This window comes from Zonotrichia leucophrys, chromosome 20 (assembly GCF_028769735.1).
Source record: "Zonotrichia leucophrys gambelii isolate GWCS_2022_RI chromosome 20, RI_Zleu_2.0, whole genome shotgun sequence".
Lineage (NCBI taxonomy): Eukaryota > Metazoa > Chordata > Aves > Passeriformes > Passerellidae > Zonotrichia > Zonotrichia leucophrys.
Genome location: NC_088189.1, coordinates 5,212,186 through 5,232,327, shown reverse-complemented (window position 1 = coordinate 5,232,327; position 20,142 = coordinate 5,212,186). Strand labels below are relative to the sequence as shown.

General features: G+C 45.2%; 1 protein-coding gene across 1 annotated transcript in view; it reads right to left on the bottom strand.

Moving 5' to 3' along the window:
• Positions 1–1,344: 1,344 nt before the first annotated feature.
• The window catches only part of NTSR1 (neurotensin receptor 1), a 55,666-nt gene continuing 36,868 nt past the window's right edge, over positions 1,345–20,142 (bottom strand). Inside the window, exons 2-4 of the mRNA XM_064730111.1 lie at positions 19,167–19,368; positions 8,794–8,884; positions 1,345–6,056 (exon numbers count right to left, since the gene is read on the bottom strand). Coding sequence (XP_064586181.1) covers positions 5,807–6,056; positions 8,794–8,884; positions 19,167–19,368 — 543 coding nt within the window. The 3' untranslated portion in view covers positions 1,345–5,806. The remainder of the gene's footprint in view (positions 6,057–8,793; positions 8,885–19,166; positions 19,369–20,142) is intronic.

The following is a 20,142-nucleotide window of genomic DNA, read 5'->3' as shown; positions in this document are numbered from 1 at the left end:
GAATTTTTGCACAAACCATGGAGGCTCCACCGGGAGCCCAGCACAGAAATCTCCTGCAGGCAGGAAACAAGGATGCTGCCACGTGCTGTGGATTTCCACTGCTGCAGACAGGAGCTGTGAGCTGAAAATACACCTCTGAGCAGAGCAGGGCTGAATACCAAATCAAAGGATCCATAAAATAAATTATTTTCATTCCTTAGTGCTTGATGGTTTAGGGACAATAGAGGCTCCTGCTCCTCTCATCTGGAAGCAGCACCAAAAAGCCTTTGGAGACCATTTGAGTTAGGTTTTAGAAGATGGAATTTCCAGGCATGAATGATTCCAAATATTTAAATTTTATTCTCTTGCTGCTTTCCACGCAACCTTCCCTTCCATCAGAAATCAAAACAAAAGGGTTGAATGGTTAAAAACTATGAAGATTTTATGGCTCAGCTCAGCTATTGCACAACAGAACATTAACCAGGAGCTGCAGGGAGGATGAAGGTGACTGATTTTTGCTCATTTAGTGTAAGGACACCTTAATATTGAGGATAATACCCAAGCATTCTGTCCGCACAAAACTACATTTGTGTTAGAAAAATACATAAATACATTTGTGTAAGAAAAATAAATGCCAGGGAGGAAGAGGATCACACTAAAGATGGGAGGATAGGAGGGGAAATCTCACTTTAAAAACACAATAAAGCTGCTTATTTTTCATCATTCTTGGGTGTGAGGATTCTTTTGCTGTGCCCCTGCAGCTCCCAGTGCAACAAAGCCCCAACCTGCTCAGTTTTCTGGGCAAGGCTGCTGCAGAATAAGGGCCAAGGTACAACATCTGTAACATCTGCCCTGCAGCAGGGAGCAGCAAGCAGGGGAGACAGGCAGGGCAGGAGCTCAGACCCTGCAGTGCCACTGGGATCTCAGCACTTGGAACTGCTCAGATCTCATTATTCCCACACTCCAGGCTCCTGCACCCCAATGCTCCAAGTCCTGGATGCTCCCAATTGCTCTGCCCAACAGCACAGCACAGATCTGATGATTTAACAGATCCCAGGAGGGATTTTCAGGGCAAACCTCACTGATGGGAGTGTCCTTCACACCTAGCCAGTGCCCCTGCTTGTCTGCTGGGCTAAGTCTGAAGCAGCAGCTGATGCTTGGATGGGTTTGAGCAGCAGAGTGCAGGGACAGGAGCACCCAGGGCCCTTCTGCAGAGCAGCTGCAAATCCCAGTTCCAGGCCAGTGGGATTCCACCAGTTTAGAGCCCAGGCAGGGTGTCTGTGCTGATAACCACTGTGTGATAAAGGCACCCCTGACACTTCAAAAAACAACCCAAGCCTTAAATTTGGATATTTATTTCTTAGGATCAATAAATGACAAAATAAAATACCATACAGTACAAAGGCTATATCAGGAATTAACCATTTCAGTACACTTTGATCAGTAAATACAGTATCAATAATAGCATGTTACACTGAAAGAGTGTTTCCCATTGCCATACAGGAGGATTCCACACCCTCTTCTTTCCCTTTGTCACAGAAAATATCACAAAGTAGACACTGACACACTTTTAACATTCATTTTTTCCCCATTGAGCAACAGGCCACAAAAAAAAAAAATAAAGCACATCAACATTTTGTATCTCAGAATAAAATAAAAATAAAAAGGTGCACTTCAAAAATATTTGCCATAAATACAATATGTGCAGGACTATCAGGTGGCACAGCTGGGGAAGGACTCTGGATCACAAAGCCAGGACACAGCATCATGAAATCTTGGATCAGCAATTTCTACTTTTTAAGCAAATCCAGACTGAGAACAGGAAGAGTGGGTGAGCTGTGATGTGTGAGGAACCAGACAGAGCTCCAGCAGACACAGCTTTGGTTAAAGAGCCACCAAAAACACAGCCAGGAGGACACTGGGCTGACACAGCACACCCAGGGCTGCTGCACTGGGTGCTGGAAATAAAAAGGTCCTGCTGCTGTTGTGTTTAAAGCCAACCCTCCTGGCTGATTTCCCATTGAGTTCTCTCCTGAAAAATCTCACTGAAGTGAGGCCTCATGCACCTTGCAAGAAAGACAAACTCAGCAGAGCATCCCTGCCCTGATGGACTGGCCTGTGGTGAGACAGTCCTGTCTGGGGGACATTTCTGAATAGCAAAATGACTTTATAAACTTGATTTCACACTCTGCTAAGCTGATGGCTCTGCCAAGGGCACTCTGAAGAGAAACAAAGCCTCAAAATAACGCTTGAAGGGGTCACTTGATAGACTCTGTTCAGAATGGAATTTCTCAGAATCCATCTGGCAGCACTTCACATCTGCGGGGTTCCGCAGATTTTATTCTTGTTTTAGTCAAAACAAACAGTTCCAAACACAGGGAATTTGCATAGATGAGCAGAGGCCCCAACACTCACCTCTGCTTTGCTGAAGAGTGCAGCCAAGGCAGGGACACAATGGATGGGAGTTCTTGTTCGGTCTAATGGCAAAAGCCATTCACACCAGATTAAATTTAAAACCTTACTGGGTTAGCAGTTCAATCATTGTTGAAAGGCATCAAAAGAACCATTTCTCTGGTAAATATGGGGAAGTTTGTACCTTTTTCTTCTCTACTGTATCAGCTTTCCTTTACAAGGCCAGGCTGGATGGGGCTTGGAGCAACCTGGTCTAGGGAAAAGTGTCCCTGCCCACGGCAGGGTTTGGAACTGGATGGTCTTTATTTAAGGTCCTTTCCAACCCAAATTGTCCAGTGATTCTCTGGAAATCATGAAACTATCTGGTTTGCAATCAGCTATCCTCACTTCTTTGAGCTCAAGGGAACCACACCTCTAAGCTGAATATAGCAAAATTAGGTGAGGAGGGAGGAGAGGATAAACCAGCTGTAACTTACACTGCTCAGCTCAAGGTTGTCAGATTTGGCCAGTGGAAGAGGTAGCTTTGAGCTGCAATCTCAGATTAAGGCTGTGGACCCAGGTCTGCTTTCCTGTCAAACTGCAAGAACAGAGCTGTAGAAGTCAGCAAACCACCTGGATAAATCCCCCAAATTCCCCCAGCTCTTCAGCACTCAAGTGGCCCAAGAAACACTGTGGAAAGAGTTTATGAGAAGTTCATTTTTACTCCAGCTTTTTCCCACTGTCATGTCAAACCCAAAATAAACCTGGCAGTTTCTCTGAGCTGTGATCAAATATTCTGTAAGCTGCCTGGGTATCTCAGTAGTGAAAATCTAAACCAAGCATCTTATGTGAAAGAACAATTTTTGTACAGTGTCTTCTAAGATAATCAAGCACATTTCAGCAGGTTGGTGTTGAACAAGTGTAGCAATAATGTTTAATATTTCAAAGCAAATGAGACATGCAGGGTGTTAAATGGTAATGAAAGTCAAAGCAATGCAGTTACAGCTTCCCTGGGAGTTTTCAGAAAGCTCCTCCCAGCTGCTGGCTGTATTTAGAGGTGAAGTAAAAAAATTTGAGTAATCCAGAAACATTTGAATTGTCTTGCCTGAAAGGCCAATGTTAAATGTGTGACATCAAGACTCCTCTTTCTCTCAAGGCAGATTTTTCCCCTCTCCTGTTCATGGCACCTGGATTTTGCCACTAGGCAGGATGAGCAGGTCTTCTTCCAACCTGCCCAAGCATTTCACACACACCATACACACAAAATTCTTGCTGTTTTCTCACAGATTTCCTTCTGAAGAGATCAGTCTCTCTTATTCCTCTTTATTTCAATTTATTTATTTGTGTGCCACTAACTGTTTTCTTTATCAAAAAGGAGTCAACAGTCCACGAGCAACAAAAGTGCTTGGTCAAATATAATCTCTGCCCTCTGCTTGGTACAACCAGGGCAAGAAATCACAAGAAGGCATGACAGAACAGAGCTTGCAGTTTGGCTGAGTCAGAAGGAACTGAAGCCCCAGTGACTTTTATTTTGAGCCCTTTCTTTTGCAGGGGTTCTGTACTGGGCATTAAAATCACCTCCCATCCCTGGCAGGTGTGGCTGATGGGCTGCCATGGTGGCCAGGTGGGTACAGGTTCTAAATGACAAAATAAAATACCACACAGGTTCTAAATGCCCCAAAAGTTGTCATTCATCACCGAGAACTCAGAGCAAATGCCCCCAGATGGGTGTTTCCTCTTTGTGCTGAGCCCAACAGGACCTAAACCAGAAATCCAGCAAGTTGGACACAGTGATTCTTGTGAGTCCCTTCCAACTTGACCTGTTCTGTGATTCTGTGATGCAACATCTGCAGCAGGAGATGTCACCAGTGGTGCTGGTGCCTCCATCACTGTGTGACCCTCACCTCCAGCACTGTGGCTCCAGCTGGGGACCACAGGTGCTCCTTAGCTGAAGGGTGACATGGGCAAAGCCCAGAAAGCCAAACTGAGCTGGCTCTTCTGCTTTGTCACCTTTCAGAGGCAAGTCCTGCTCTCCTGATGATGTGTAGTGTGAAAGGGAGGGGACACCAGGTCACCATCAGCACAGGTTGGTTGGTCAGCTCCAGGTTTGTGCAGGTCACTAAAGCCCTTCAGCTTGTCCCAGAGCCCTGTTATTTCAGTACTAAAGACTCTGGAGCAATTTGTTGTATTATATAAGGGGCTGTTAGAGGGGAACCCTATGGGAGAAAAGCTGAAGCTCTCCTTACCTCCTCTCTTAAATTTCAAAGAGAATTTTCAGGTCCTGTTTCTGTTTCTCTGGCTTATTAAAAGAAAGTGGGTTTAGAGCAAAGAGTCCCCAGTTTAGAGTTTCTTATGCTCTGCATTTGAACTATGTAAATATCAGGGACGCAGATAGGTGTGTCAACAGTTCTGGTAGCAAAAAGTAATACAAGAAAAGGTAGAACGAGAGGACCTGCTGCCTACAACTGCTATATATGAGATGCCAGCCTTGTGGAAATGGCAAGGAAACAAATAAAACTGGAATAAGAATGGGAAAAATCTGAAGGTCCCACAGAACTGGGGCAGATTGCTCTTATCTCAGCAGCCTGGAGCCCTCATGAGCTCAGAGTTTTCTCAACTCTTAATGCAAGCCAGCAAACTGTTCTCCCTGGTAAAAAATAGGATTTGGCTGTATGGCAAAAGGAAGATTTTTCCATTTCTGTTCATTTTCTGCGCTCCATCTGGGCACAGGCTCTGCATTCTTGGCTTTGCCAGAAACTCTGCTGCAGTGGTGCCAAAGCCAGGCACTGTGGATGCCCTAAAGCCAAAGGTGACCCCACTCCCCAGGCCACAGCCACCCCAGCCTAGGTAAGGCATCATCTGTTCTTATTTAATTCCAAGGAGCCAGAGAGGCTCTCTTGAGCACCTCAGACATATTCCTCACAATGGAGATAAATTTCTAAAATAACCACCTGGCTCCCTGAGTTTTCACTCCTCGTTCCTTGAACATCCCACAGATGAGCACATCCATTCTCCAAGAACATCCCTTTCTGTTCAAACTTCTTTCTCCTCATCCAACTCTCTGCTTGGTGCCACCAGGAGATGTGATCTCAAACCCTTGGATGTGGACACGGCATCTCTGCACTGAGAAAAGGATGAAATGCAGAACAGTTTTGCCTAAGTTGAACACATTTTGGCTTCCCAGTTAACACCACATCTGGATTTATGCCAGACTGAAGTTACAATACATGTAGACATTACTCACAAGAGGCAAGGCCAATGCTTGAAAATAACCTCAAAGTTACTGGCAGAACAAAGCCTATTTTTTCCAACAAAAATGACTTTGCTAAACACATTTGTGTCAGGTGAATTTGGAGACCATGCATGAAAGTCACAGAGGCCTCTCTCAAGTTTTGACTCCACGATGAATTGCGTTCCTCCTCCTCCTCCTTTGGCTTCAGTACGTAGTTTCCCTTGTGACCTGGCTGGAAAATGTGTGGTTGCTGGAGATGCTGTTGGATTTCCTGGTGAAGGCCAGTCGTTTCTTCTTCTTCCTCCATGGCAGGCACAGGATGGTGAGCGTGGAGAGGAAGATCTGGCGGAAGTTTGCTGACACCAGGTTGTAGAGGATGGGGTTGATTGCTGAGCTGACGTAGAAGAGGACGTTTGTCAGCATGTAGAAGTAGTGGTAAAAGTTGTAAAGGAAACTGGAAGAACAGATGAAAGAGAAAAATCTGAGTGCGAAGAACTCAAAATTGCAAGGGTGAGAAAAACACGAGCTGCTTTCCAGCTAACCTTCCTAGGCTGCAAACATGAGCTTACCAGAGGTGCCTGGGCCACCACAACCCATGTACATGTCCAACTGGAACTGGTCAAACATGGATCAGATGCCTCCATGAAGATACTGCCCCACTCACCAGCAGTAAGAGACTTATTTAAGCCCTGGATCCAGACAAGATATTTACCTCATGCACTCATTTTTCTTTGGAAGTAGTCATTCTGAAACCCAAGGAGCCAGATGGAAATTCGCTTCTGTGTCATACATACACATTAACTTGACTTTTTTGGCTGCAGTTCTGATCTACAGAGGTTGCAGAAGAGCCAAACTCCAGGAACAGATGCAGCTCTCTCCTCCCTCTGGCAGTGAGAGCAGCATCAGCTCATTCAATGGGTCCCTGGGTTGGGATTTGTCCATAATGTGGGACAGCATTTCCTGTTCTGGGGGCAAACTGATGATAGCATGCTTCTGAAACACATCCTAACCACCACAATTTAATGTTTTCAACTAGAACTGGTTGAAAATATTTTATTACCTTTTATGCTTTTGGCTATATCTTTCCTTGGGCCAACTGAGAACAACAGCCCTGAGCTGGTAAAGCATTTATAAACACCACGGGTCTCATTTTCAGGAAGATGTTCCTCAGAATCATTTATCTTGGTGAAAATTGCAGATCTTATTTCTAGTCTGAGCAGCGTCTAACAAAAGATAAATAGAGGAGTGCTGGACTATGTTGCCCATTCCTCCACACCCCCTCAGCACTGCCAAGGACTGCAAGGCCCATCCAGTTCTTATAGAGTTTCTCCGTGTAGTTATGAAGAATTAATATTGGAAAAATTTCTTCAGGGGGAAGGTACATGTGTTTATTAATGAACATGCCAATCTGCTGCAAACTCTTGGTTAGCCACCAGACTGATAGTTCACTATCATTTTGTAAATTCGGTGTTTTCCTAAAATCAATCATGGTTTTAAAAAGAAGAAAAAAAATATTATGTGAACACAGCCACAATGAATAAATTCCCACTAAATGTAGACAGACTTCTCTAAACCTCTTGCTCAAAGCAAATGCAGTCATTACATAATTGAACAGTGCCTTAAGTGGTTTTCATATAGGAAAGCAAAGGAGAAACAACAATTTGTCCCAGTGTGTGCCTAGAGCTCTGTTTTCATGACTGAAGATAGATTTTGGATTTTACTGTGGCTGGATCCACAGTCCCAGTCAGTAGACTGCTATATCCTAGTTTATTATATTTTGAGTCTGGAATTGAAAGAATTTTTGTTTTTCATTGTTGTTCTGCTTTTTGGTATTGTAGATTTTTTTTTTTCCTTTCCCTTGAAAGAAACTGGCCTGGTCTTAGGGAAAGCAGGGATGTTTCACCATGGGAGGAGACACAAGAGAGCATCCCTTGGCATCTCAGCCTTCCTCAGTATGTGTCTCCAGACAGCATTAGCTCTTAATGACATATTTAAAAATAATAATTAGTTTGGTGGCTGCTTTGCTGGAGAGCCTGGCCTGGTGCCTCAGAAAGGAGCAGGGGGTGCCTTTGCACATCTGTGAGCAGTGTCTGTGCAATTATCCTGGAATTCTCTGACAATCTGGACATTTCCTAATCAGCAGCAACTGCTGGCGTTTCATTTTGATCCACTCCCTGCAAAATCCAGTAAATAACCTGGCCCAGCCTCAGTAAGTGGCACAGCCATTCCCCCACCTGTGTCATCTCCCCTGTCAGAGAGGAAATGTGGCCTGGTGGAGTTATTTGTGTGCTGACAGGAGCTGCTGCATCTTAGGGCTGGGATCAATATCTCTGCACAGAGACTGAAATCCACTCTGGGTGTACCAACCCCCCTGTCCAAATGTCATTTCATCAAGGGCTGCCAGACTGAAGGCTGTGCTTGCAGCCCTCAGAAGGAGGAGGAGGAGGGGCTGATGATGCCTTTTGGTTCAAAATAATGCTTCCTGAGGGATTTAGGTATAACAAAACTCATAATTTGCCTGGAAACACTGAGACATCCAAACGAAAAAACAAAATAAAACAGCAATTAGGTTGTATTTAGGTAAAACAAAAACTCTTAATTTGCCTGGCAAACACTTAGACATCCAAAAGAAAAAACAAACCAAAACAGCAATTAGGTTTTTGTGATGGAGTTCGCATGGGTCTTAGGATGAGGGAAGAGATGAGATTGTTGACTCCATGTTTCAGAAGGCTTATTATTTTATGATATATATTATATTAAAACTATACTAAAAGAACAGAAGAAAGGATTTCATCAGAAGGCTAGCTAAGAATAGAAAAAGAATGATAACAAAGGCTTGTGACTGACCGAGACAGTCCAGACAGCTGGGATGTGATTGGCCATTAACTAGAAACAACCACATGAGACCAATCACAGATGCACCTGTTGCATTCCACAGCAGCAGATAACCATTGTTTTCATTTTGTTCCTGAGGCCTCTCGGCTTCTCAGGAGGAAAAACCCTAAGGAAAGGATTTTTCATAAAGCATGTCTGCGACAGGTTTTGAGACTAGAACCCCTCGGTTGGAGAACACCTTTGTTCCAGATCCCACCTCCACCTGCACACCTGGGGCTGCCCTGGCATCCCCAGCCCAGCCTGAGCCCCCAGCCTATCCTGGCATGGGGGGACCCTGTCCCCAGATTGTGACTCACTCTGTCCAGTGGCTGGAGGGGACATAGCAGAACATGAGGCGCCGTATGTGGTAAGGGAGCCAGCAGACCACGAAGGCAATCACCACAGCACCTGCAAGGCAGGAAAAAAAGCCTTAACGTTGTGAGCAACTCCCCATCAGGCTGAAAAAGGGACCTGTCTGCTTGGGTTTAATTGCTGTAACTGTTTTCCTGCAGCCCCACTTGTTCTTGTGTTGCTGTAGTGCAAAGAATTGATAACCGTGAGGGACGAGCAGCCTGCAGATGTCTGTAAAAACAAGCAAAACAGAAATCACAGAGAACAGCACTAAGCACTGGGGCAGGGACATGAAGAACAGCAGAAGGTACAGATGAAGGACTGGCCATGCCCAGTTTCTGGCTCAAAGGAAACTCTGTTTGCATCTCAATTTCACGCCCTCGTGGCACAGGGTTTTTGTGCATGGTATTCACAGAGACAGCTTGTGTATGTTTTCCATCCAGGTAGACAGGGAGCCAGGGCCACTCTAATCCCATTAGTTTGTTACTGCTGGAGCCACTGGCCACAGTGCTGAGCATCATTAAACTGCTCTTTCTAGTGGCAGGGCTCATCCTTTTTTTCTACATTTGTGCCATACCTGAGGTTACAACGTGTTTTGGTCTGGACTTTGTCATAATAAAAATGATCAATTGCAGGGTAAGCAGAGAAAGACACTGTTGCTTTTTTCCTTTCCAGATTCTGAGGGATGTCAGACAATGGAAAATAAAATTCAACAACTCTGAGGCATAAAAGTGCTGTTGATAGAGTGCCATTGTCAGTCTGGATTAAAAAGCAGATCTATCAGGCAATCAAGAGAAAGATTTGTTTCTTTTGTAATACGTGTTTCAACTTCTGTATGGAGCAGCAGGATTCTGGCAGAATCTAGCAGGAAATAAAGAAATCTCAGTTAAAATGTAACACAATAAAAGGCAAGAAGAAAATAAAAACTAAATAAAATAATTAAGTTATTTTTGGTCCCAAATTTGCTCTACAGACAACAAGGGACACATCACTCTCGTCCTTTATGTGACCTGTAAGGGGCTGGGAAGCAGCAAAGCTCTGCTCCAGAGTGAGGTACCACAAGTGCAATGTGGATTTGGCACATGGAGCCAAATTCTGGAGGGTTTTCTGCCTTGGAGTTGAAAATATTCATGTGGATATGTCCCAAACCCAGACACTGTCATCCCACAGGGACCAGGTTGTAGCTCAAGATGTTTCCCTTGGATAATGCAGTCCAGGAGGAATAAGTCTGGCTGTGGCTGCATCTCCTCTTCACTGATGCTTAGCTAAGAGGCACAGGAGAGCAGAAATTAAATAATCCCTGGTGTCCAGCTCCCTGCTCACACCCATGAGCTCCCTGTCTCATTAAACACACAGCTAACAGTGGAGAAGGTTCCATTCCATGATGCATGACAGCATCTTCCAGGAATGCTGCAAAAGCCATTTATCCAATAAAGATTTAAGCAACTGAAGGGACATGTTTTGGAAAGAAGGCTAGAGGGTCTGTTTTTATTCTCTTGTCCAAGTGAATTCATTTTTTCAAACTGTTTTTTGGCCGCTCTGCTGCCACAGTGATCACAGATGTAACTCTTCACCAGACAGCCTGCAGCCCTTCAGATGCCATCAAGTGAATGAATTTGACCTGTGTCTGATCCTTCCCTGAAGAGCTTTGATGGGACTTTGGCAGGAGAGCCCCTGCACGATGTGTGGCACAGGAGAGGTGGGACATCCCCTGGGAGCTCGGTGGAATGCCTGCCTTGCTCCTTCACATTCCTGCTTTTGGCCACCTCCAGAAATCCATTTCTCTGCTGGATGGGTTTTGGTTTGTTCTGGATGGAGCAGCCCCCTGTGACTCCCAGGAGCTGCAGGAGAAGCAAAACTCTCCAGCCTCTCCTCCTGCATCCGTCAGCCTCAGGCTGAGGGGAACGAGCCAACAGCACAGCTCCAGCCCATCTGCTCTCCCAGTCCTGCACAGGATTAGCTGCACTCTCAGGCTGCAAAAGCAGCTTCCCAAATGCCTCCAAACACAGCTTCATTCAGGCACATCTTAATTTTTGCAGAAACCTCCACACTCTGGCACTTCTCAGCTGCTCACCCCTGCGTGCAGCTCTTTAGGAACTGCGGGATCCGGATTCTTTCCACAGCCAATTATAAGAATCTCACACATCTGCTTGTTAAATTTACCAACATGTTAAATGAAAGTGGTTTTCTCCTGGTAAATGATCTCTGCTTCTTCTGCTGCTCAGGCAATGCTGTGCCAAATAATATGGATCTATAGTAACAAAAACACATATTGAGAGGAGTATCTGCTTAACATCAGCAATTAAGTAATCTGTGATAATTCTGTAATATCACACGCAATCACTCCGCAATTAAATCTCTATTAAACATGTGAAGTGCACTGGAGACACTTATGGTCTGATTTGGAAGTCCCAGCTGGGTGACACACTGTGCAGCTCTGTGCTGCACAGATTAGGAGATCCCGACCTGAATTTGTCACCCTTAATCCGTATGTTTTCATTTTACCATACAAGGGATCAGGCAGATTTAGGGTGGCAATCCTGCCCTCCTGGCTCCTGTCCCCTGGGAGGAATATGAAACACAAGACTGTGTTAACTTCCACCTAAACAGAATGAAAATTCCCTTTTCTCCCAGATACCTGGTTCCTTATCCTGCTGTTTTGCTCTGCCTGTCAAAATGGTTGAGCTGTAAAACAAATCCTGGGCAAACTGTCTGCCAAAATGATTTTTTATTGTTGTTATGATCTCCTAGGATGTGTTCTCCATCATCAAAAGCTTGACACATGGGTTTCTTTGGTGGAGTAAGAAGGAGCAGATGAGCTGCTGGAGCTGAGCACTGCAGGGTTTGACTCAATATGTGATGGGGTCACTGTCCAGGGTGGTGTTGGTGAGGTTGGAGATTTCCTGCCTTTATTTTTTGAACTAAAAATAAACCAGACACATCCCTCACTTCTAATTAATTCAATAAGGTTCTAATAGGAGCAGAGCTGCTCCATGAGCTTCTGATATTTCCCATAATTGAGCAAATGAGGTGCCAAACCTCAAGGCTGGGGAATGGATGTGGGACCCCAGCAAGATGATCCCAGTGGGCCAGGGGGGGCGGGGAATGATCCTTCCACCAAAGCATGCCCTCATTTCCCTTCTAAATCAAACTCCCAATTTAAATGTGTATTAAACCATGAATTATTACATCCTGTGTTTTTCTATTTTGTCCAATAATGGCTCTTTTCTCTGCCTGTTTGAACTGCATGCCAAGGAAGAAGGGGAGAGGAAGGAGGAGTGGCAGAGGGCGAGCCCTGGTTTGTTTTTCCTTCAGGAAGTCCTGCAGAGAGAAACATCAATTCTGACTGACATCTTTTTCATTGTGAGGAGATTTAAACTGTGCCAGTCTCTACTCTCAGACTCGAATGGACATGGCAGCAATCCTGGAAGTTAAATTCTATTGAATCACACTGGGTGTTTTATTTTTCCTTGTGTGTACCCTGGGCTGAGGCTGCGGCCTGCCCTGCTCCTCTGGGTTAGCATGTGCACAGGGAGGGCACCACGAGCAGGAAGGCCATGGTTTGTCTGGTTTGGCTGAGCTCAGTGTGGGCTCAGGAGGGGTTTGCAGCCCCCATGCCCTGGTGGGGCCATGTGAGGCTCGCAGTGACTCAGAGCCCTGGGACGGTGACGGGTGAGGAGCCACAGCTCTGACTCACCCGGAGCTGCTGCTGCGGCACAGAGCTGGGCTGGTGTTCCCCTCCTCCTCTTCCTCACTTCATCTCCTCCAGCCCCCCTGGGATGCTGAGTCACAGCCCTGCAGCCCCGGGGTGGCCCTGGGTGAGGGGATCCCTCTGTCCTGTCCTCCTTTATCTCCAGCAGAGGCAGAACAGGATGCTGCTCCTCCCTGCTGCTGCTCAGGCCTCCAGAGAGGCTCGGATCCATCTTCCCTTGATAGTTTTGTCCAGGCTATTTCAGCCAATTTATTTCTTTTTCTCTGCACTTGAAGGGGAGCTGAGCCACATACAGATGTGGAGCAGCATGGTGGAATTCCTAAGCAAAGACAGGAGCTGTTTGGGGAGGTGTTGGCCCCCCTGAACAGCAGCTCTCAGCTTTTTCTGTGCTTCAGATTCATCCCCAACACTGCCCAGGGGGTGAACACCCACCAGCTGGCACTAACGAGGTGTACAAAAGGTTATCAGGGTGGTTTTTGGAGAAACAATCCTTGTATCTCCCAGTCTCCTGGGCTTTATGTACTTATTTAGTTGATGCCATTACTAGAGAAGCTCTCCCAAAGAGCTGTTTGACCTGAGAGGTGGTGAAAGCTGGGCCAGTGCAGGCACAGCTGGCACTGCTTCCTCAAACCTCGAGGTGCTGTTTATATTAACATGATGTTCTACCTGACAGGCTCTTGGCAATATTTATATCAGCAGGCCCCCAAGCAGGGGTTGCAGGAGCCCAGTAAAATTAAAACTACTTATGCTGGTATTTGGGTCATAAGGCTGTGGAAGAAAGGATTTCCATAAAAGTCAGTAACAATCAGCAGAGTTTGGGGACCACCAGCATGAACCAGGAGTACTCAGGAGAGCAAAGAAGAAACTTGGAGTAACAGTGAGCTTGAGAAGTCCTCAGCTCCTTTAAACACCACTGAAAACACACAACATTTGCTGGATACAATCCCCTAATTCTCCTGAATGTATGATAAAAAAAACCCCCAAGTTCCTCTTTATTACTGAAAGTGAGAGAGCACAGAGAATGAAAAAACCTTTTGGCATTCAAAATCAACATATTTCACCCAGATTGTATTCTCCAGTCCTGATTTTTAATGGCTTCAGATGACAGATTTGAAAATAGATGTGAATTCCTGCCCCAGCTCACGCCAGTGGTTAAATCATCCCCTGGCACCAGTTCCATCCATAAGGGGCAAGGCAGAAAATACAAATTAAAGCTGGCCCAAGAACAGGCACTAGCAAGCAGCACATCATCACTGCTGTCCCAGTGCATACTGGGGTCTCTTCCCAAGTTTCCTTCTAAGGTAGTTATTCTTTTGGAAATTAGAGAAGAGGATGCTTGATTCCATTTAAACTTCATTCATGCCATTTCCCCTGGGGCTGTCTGGATGTTTGGAGGAGAAGGAAGAAGAAAGGAAGAGAATTTTCTCTTTGAAAGGTAAAGAAGGGATCCCATTTTATCCTCACCATGTTCAGGTCTCTTTCTATTTGGTGGGATCAGGTGTAACCTGAACTGGCTTCCTCTGCAGCGCTTTCTTCTTTCCCCTCCAGTTTTGAGTTTCACATATCCTTAGTTCCTCCCAGAACAGTTTCTGCTCATCAAAGGAACCCTGGATCTGTATTCACTGCATGCTTCCACACTGACTAAAGCCCTGGCCAGACTTCATGTTTAGAATCACATTAGTTAACTTTTTAAACACTCACATTGTCACGGCTTAACACCTGGAAAATCTGCTGTCAGGGCATGGCCAACGCTGGAGTTTTCTGCAGAGATGCAGCCACAGGAACCTGCAATTCCTGCAGGAATGCTGTGCCAGGCTGAGCAAAGGGACACAGAGGGGAAAAAAGAGACTCCCTGCCCCAAGAGGTGCAGCCACCCCTGGTTTTTGCTCCTTGGAGGGTGTTTATGGAGCACTCTGATGCTGCTCGTTTTATCTCACTTGGCAGGCTGCAAAGTAAACCTACAACTACAAACATCTCTGGGAAATATATACAATTGTTAAATAGGTAATTTATCCTCCCAAATTTCAATGTGACACTTCAGCTGTTAAAATCAGCTTCCACTCAAGCTTAATGCCACAGGGGTTTTGCTGAACTCCACTTGGAGTTGCTCAGACTTTTTATTAGAGATACAAACTGCCATGAATTCTGTTCCTTTCTTGAAAAGAAATGATTCATGAACAAATAAATCTGCTTTCCTTAGAATATAGGAATTATGAAATACAACTGTTTAAGGAGTTTTAGACTGGTGCTCTTCTGTGTATTGTGGCTGCAAAGTATGAGCTATTCCTGCCTGTAGGCTGGTTAAACTAAATCTCATGGCAATATTCTCCTCCTGAAATGAATAACTCAGACTTGGAGCATTGCTGAGGAGAAATGAATGGACTCTTCAAAATATTTGTTCAAAAGGGGAATTATTAATGCACAAATTAATGAAACACATGGATACATCATTAATTCTTGGCCTTTGTCTTGTATTACTTGATGAAATACAGAGGCCTCAATAATTTAAAAATTCACAGATGTTCAGTAAAAAATGCATCTTGACTTCATCTGCTGAGAGGCATTTTACTGAAGCATCACCCAGCCAGCTGTGGGAGACTGAAGGATATTCTTTTAATTGGCTAAACCTCTAAGTGCTTTATAATTGCTTTCACTAAGCAGCTTCAGTGACAGAGCAAACGCTACCTGGAACTGATTACATTTTAATAGGCTTAGCCAACGTCCCCCGTGCAGAGCCTCCCCTTGATGTCCATCAATTTGTCTCAGTGTCATTATCAGAGCTCAGCTGTGCCATTCAGTAACTCCTGCCTTCCTTCCATCCCCGTGGGAATGGTCTGACAGGCAGCCAGGAGCTGCTGAGGGCTGCAGGCAGGGGGATTGGTGGGGGTATCAATCCGTGCCACAAAACTGCCCCATTTCCAGAAGACATTTTGGCTGAACAGAGCTTTCATCCTGAGCCAAGCTCAAATACACCCTGATTTTTGAGCAGCAGAGAGAATTGGGGTTGTTCAGCCTGGAGAAGAGAGGGCTGCAGGAAGAACTTGCTGCAGCCCTCCAGTGCCTAAAGGAGCTCCAAGCAGGCTGGAGAGGGCCTTGGGACAAGGGCCTGGAGTTACAGTACAGGGGAATGGATTTAAAGTGAGGGAAGGAAAGGTTAGACTGGATATCAAGAAGAAATTCTTCCCTGTGAGGGTGGGGAGGCCCTGGCACAGAGAAGCTGTGGCTGCTCCATCCCTGGAAGTGTCCAAAGCCAGGCTGGACAGGGCTTGGAGCAACCTGAGATAATGGAAGGTGTCTCTGCCATGGCAGGAGATTGAATGAGATGAGCTTTAAGGTCCCTCCCAACCCAAACCATTCCATGATTCTGTGATTGCTTTGGTGTGTGTTTCTGTGTATACATGTGAGTATTTAAGGATTATTTAGAATTTTATCAAGTGATTGGCATACCAGAAAATGTTCATACTCCTGTGAAGCATCACACAGCTTTGGGAGACTCAGCATTCCAGGGCTCCAGCATAGCCAAGGAATAGCAACACAACCTGGAGGTGTTTAATGGAAGGAGTTGGATGGGTGAAGGAGGGTGTGCAATCTGTTAGTGGAAGGTATTTTTAACAGCAGACCTGGCTGCCCTGATATCTTCAGTAAAAAGAGCTGGAAAGCTGTGAGTGCCTGGAGCCCTCTGAATTTGAATCCTCACACCTGGTGAGCTCTGACAGCAGAGAGGGAATTCAGGAATCAGGAATCTCTTGCTTACTGACTTAATGAGTTGGCTCCCAGGCAACAGGCCTGACACATCCCTTGATCCTGATCACCCTCATTATTCTGTACATGACCACAGTCAGACAGAGCCAAGAAAATACACAAATGCTACCAAAAGAGAGGAAAACACTGTTGTGGGTGTTTTGAATGAGGCTGTTAGCCTGGCCACTTTTAGCTCTTATTTCAATGTAAACAAATACTTAATCTCAGTACATTTGGAGCAAGTTTTTTGCTGCTCTGCTCTTACCCAACAGCCCTGCACACCATGAATCTCAAAAAATTGTTTCCTAAGCTCTGCTTTTACAAGTTCTGAAACATTTCACCCTTAGACCTAAATCAGCCTTCTCTGTACCTCAGGCCAAAGTTCACTTTTGGAAATGGAAAATTCTTTCACCCCCATGAAGCTCTGATACCCTGCCAGCAGCTTTATAAGGGGGGACAAGTGTCATTTTTCTTTTCTTCCATAAATGAGCCCAGACTCTGTTCATGATTTTGGCTGTCATGGGTGCCAGGATGGATAAATCATGTGAATCCTTGTGTATTCTTTGCTGCTTTTCAGACAGCTCAGAGAGCTGAGTTATTAAAATGTAACTCATGAGGAACAGGTGACAAAAGTAAGAGTGAATCAAGTACCTCCAGTAATAAAAGAAAAAAAAAGAAATCATTTTTTTGTATCTGAAAAACTGAAATGCACAGGATTTCACTCCTATTTGCTGGATAAAGAGAGCATTTCTGCATGGTGGAGTGAATCACAGACAAAAGTGAGGGAGGATTTTTTTTATTTGCTGGATCTTCCTGAGCACAGAAATGCAGCAAACATCTGCCCTCTCATTGCCTCCCCAGCAGGGAGGGGAGCTCAGTGCTGCTGCTGGGGTGGCCCTGAGGAGATGCCTGGAATATCTGGGCATCCCTGCACAGGGAGCCCCCGTGGTGCCACATCTGACCCACTTTTGAGCCCCCTCAGGCTCCAGACTGAAACCCTCACTTTTGCCAAATGTTCTCAGCTTTTGCAGTACACAGCAAACCCAAAAATTTGCCTGGAGAAGAGAAAAGAGGAAGCAGAAGAAGATGAAAAAGAAAATTATGCTTATTGTTCAGAAAGTGAGGGGTTGTTTTTCAGAGCCTCAGAGGAGATGTGGACCTGGGGGTGAGGGGTGCACTTCCTCCAGTGCTGAGGAATGCCAGATGTAAATTTAGGTTTCTCTGCTATTATTCATAAAGAGCTCTCTCTTCTTGATGATCAAAGAGGATACAATACTAAAAGGAGAGAGAGGTGTGTGAAGTGGTGTAGTGGAGTGAGAAAAGGCAGCTTCTCACTTCGTGGCAGCAGGCAGAAGTGTTAAAAAACAGAAAGGGATAGCAAGGAGCAGAGTCCTGGCAGGCTCCGTGGGGAAGCAGGGCTCCCTCCTCACCCACGCCTGGGTAACAGTTCATTGGGGTGCAGAGACTGTAAACAAACACAGTCCAACAAGATAATTGTGGGGAATTTAATGTCCCCTGTGCTTTTCTTTCCTTTTTCTCAGTAGGTGTTTCCCAGTTGGGAATGCACACGTGGCTCACCCATGGCACAGGCAAGGAGTGCTGCATGGGCTGCATTCCCTGTGAAACACAGCTGGGAAAATGTCATGGAGGCTCCTGGTGCCTTCTCTAGGGATTTCTCTCATTGGAAATGTGGTCTGAGCCAAAGCATTTCAAATACCAAGATGTCCCATCCCTGGAAGTGTCCAAGGCCAGGCTGGAGGCACTTGGAGCAGCCTGGGACAGAGGAAGGTGTCCCTGCCCATGGCAAGGGTTTGGGACTAGGTGAACTTTGGGGTCCCTGACAACCCAAAACCTTCTAAAAACACCAGAACACCAGAAAGCTTTCTGCTAACAAATTCTCCCCATCTCATGTTTAAAACCACTACGGGCACCCTTTGTTAGCTATTTTGGGTAATATTTTTGGGCAGATTTTGCCTTATCCTCTCTAAGGTTAAGCTACCAGATTCTTTGGTCTTTTCCTCAGTTTATTTAATCAAGACATCCACTACTCTGCATTACAGCTCAATTCCTGAGTGCAGGATCTTTTATTCAAGCTCTGTCTGAACCAGAGCTATGCAGAAAAAGGGAAGTAATGAAACAACACAAGCAAGGCTTAAATTGCTGTCGACTAAATCATTAAAATGCTGGGTTGGTTTTGCTTTTCCAGAGTGAGCAGGTCTGCTCCTTAGCTTTGCAAACCAATGAGAGGAATAGTGGATTTGTCTTTGCAAACAAGCTGTGGGTCTGCTGGTAGATAAAACTAGGACGGGGAGATAAACAATGGGAAGGATTCCACTGATTGATGAATGGAAAAAGATATTTACTTTTACAAATGAACTTTAGGTTTGTTGATAAACGAAATTAGACATTGAAAGATGAAAGAAACAATGGAGAAGAAAAACCCCTAAATTCAGTAAGAATTAAAAATTAAAAGGGAGGGGGAAAATTATGTTAAAAATTCCATTAAATTAATTATGTTAAAAATTAACATTAGAGGGGAATCTCTGGTATCAGGCGTTCTGAAAAGTCTGAACCTCTCAAGTACCTCAGAAATGGGGAAAGAGAGAAGGGAAATGTGGCTGGGAAATTGGGATAAAAAGGAGGCTGTGTCCTCCAAAAATCTGAGAGATCCCAGAGGAATGCCCCATGGCCTCTCCCTTTATTCGAATAAAGCAAAAGAACTCCTCTGCCTCCTTTTTGGACATAAACCTCAGGTGTTTGTAGATTAATTTTCCTAACACCAACAAGCAAGGACAAAAGGAGAGGGCATTTTGGTGAGTGTTTTCCAATTCCCACCTGTTCCTCTTCCAGTCCCATTTCTATACCCCAAGGGAAGGCCATACTCACGCAGGACCCTCACGCCGTGCTTCAGGGCTTGCACTCTGCTGGGCTCCATGGACATGCTGAGCATGGTCTGCTGCCCACCAATGGTGCACACCTGGTTCTCCTGGGCCGCCTGCCGGAACATCACCAGCAGCTGGTTGGCGATGATGGTGTTGAGCACCGAGATGACGACCATGGGGAACACGAAGGAGATGAAGGTGTTCACCTGCAGGGGAGGGATGGGGCACAGTCAGGGAGAGGAGCAGCAGAGCAGGAGGTTGTTTTTTATTCCTCAAAGCAACAGAGGAACAGCCTGCAGTGGAAAGCTTTCCCTCCTCTCACTCAGCTGGTTTTGGAGGTTTGTTGTACAGAGGCTGACACAGGTTCGTTCATGTCGGTCAACACCCAAAAAAAGCCAAATCATTCATATCTAATCTATTCAGATCATTTATGTATTTTCCCCTTTTCAGTGCAGTCTATTGCCAGAAATGTCTTCTCTGAAACATGCCATTGATCTTTTCATCTCACAACCAGCAGGATGCTGCTTAGCTCTCATCATGCATAGCGTGACTTCTAAATAACAGTGTGTTATTGTCTTTTTCCTGCATTATGAGCGCTCCTTGGGATCTTTTTAACTATCTTTGTTTTTGTCTTGTGCCCTTTCCTTGTGGATTTAATGACAGTGTTTTGTTATTTCATAACTACGTTAAATAAACCTCGTGCCTGAAAGGATTAAAATTGATCAGAATAAACAAGTGGAAATTGTAATGTTTTCAGTACAAATTATTTGATTACTACAGTTTTGATAAAATTAAATGGAGGATCAAATTAAGCAGTGATTGAATCAAGTGGAAGTCACAGTTCATGTCAAATGAAAGGCTTTTGGGCTGTTTAGAAACCCCAGTGGAACTGAGCTTGGCAAAGGGCAGCCCAGGGAAACAGAGGCACGTGGAGGGTTTGCCTGCACGTCTGCCATGGTGGGATGGGGAGCTGCTCTGCT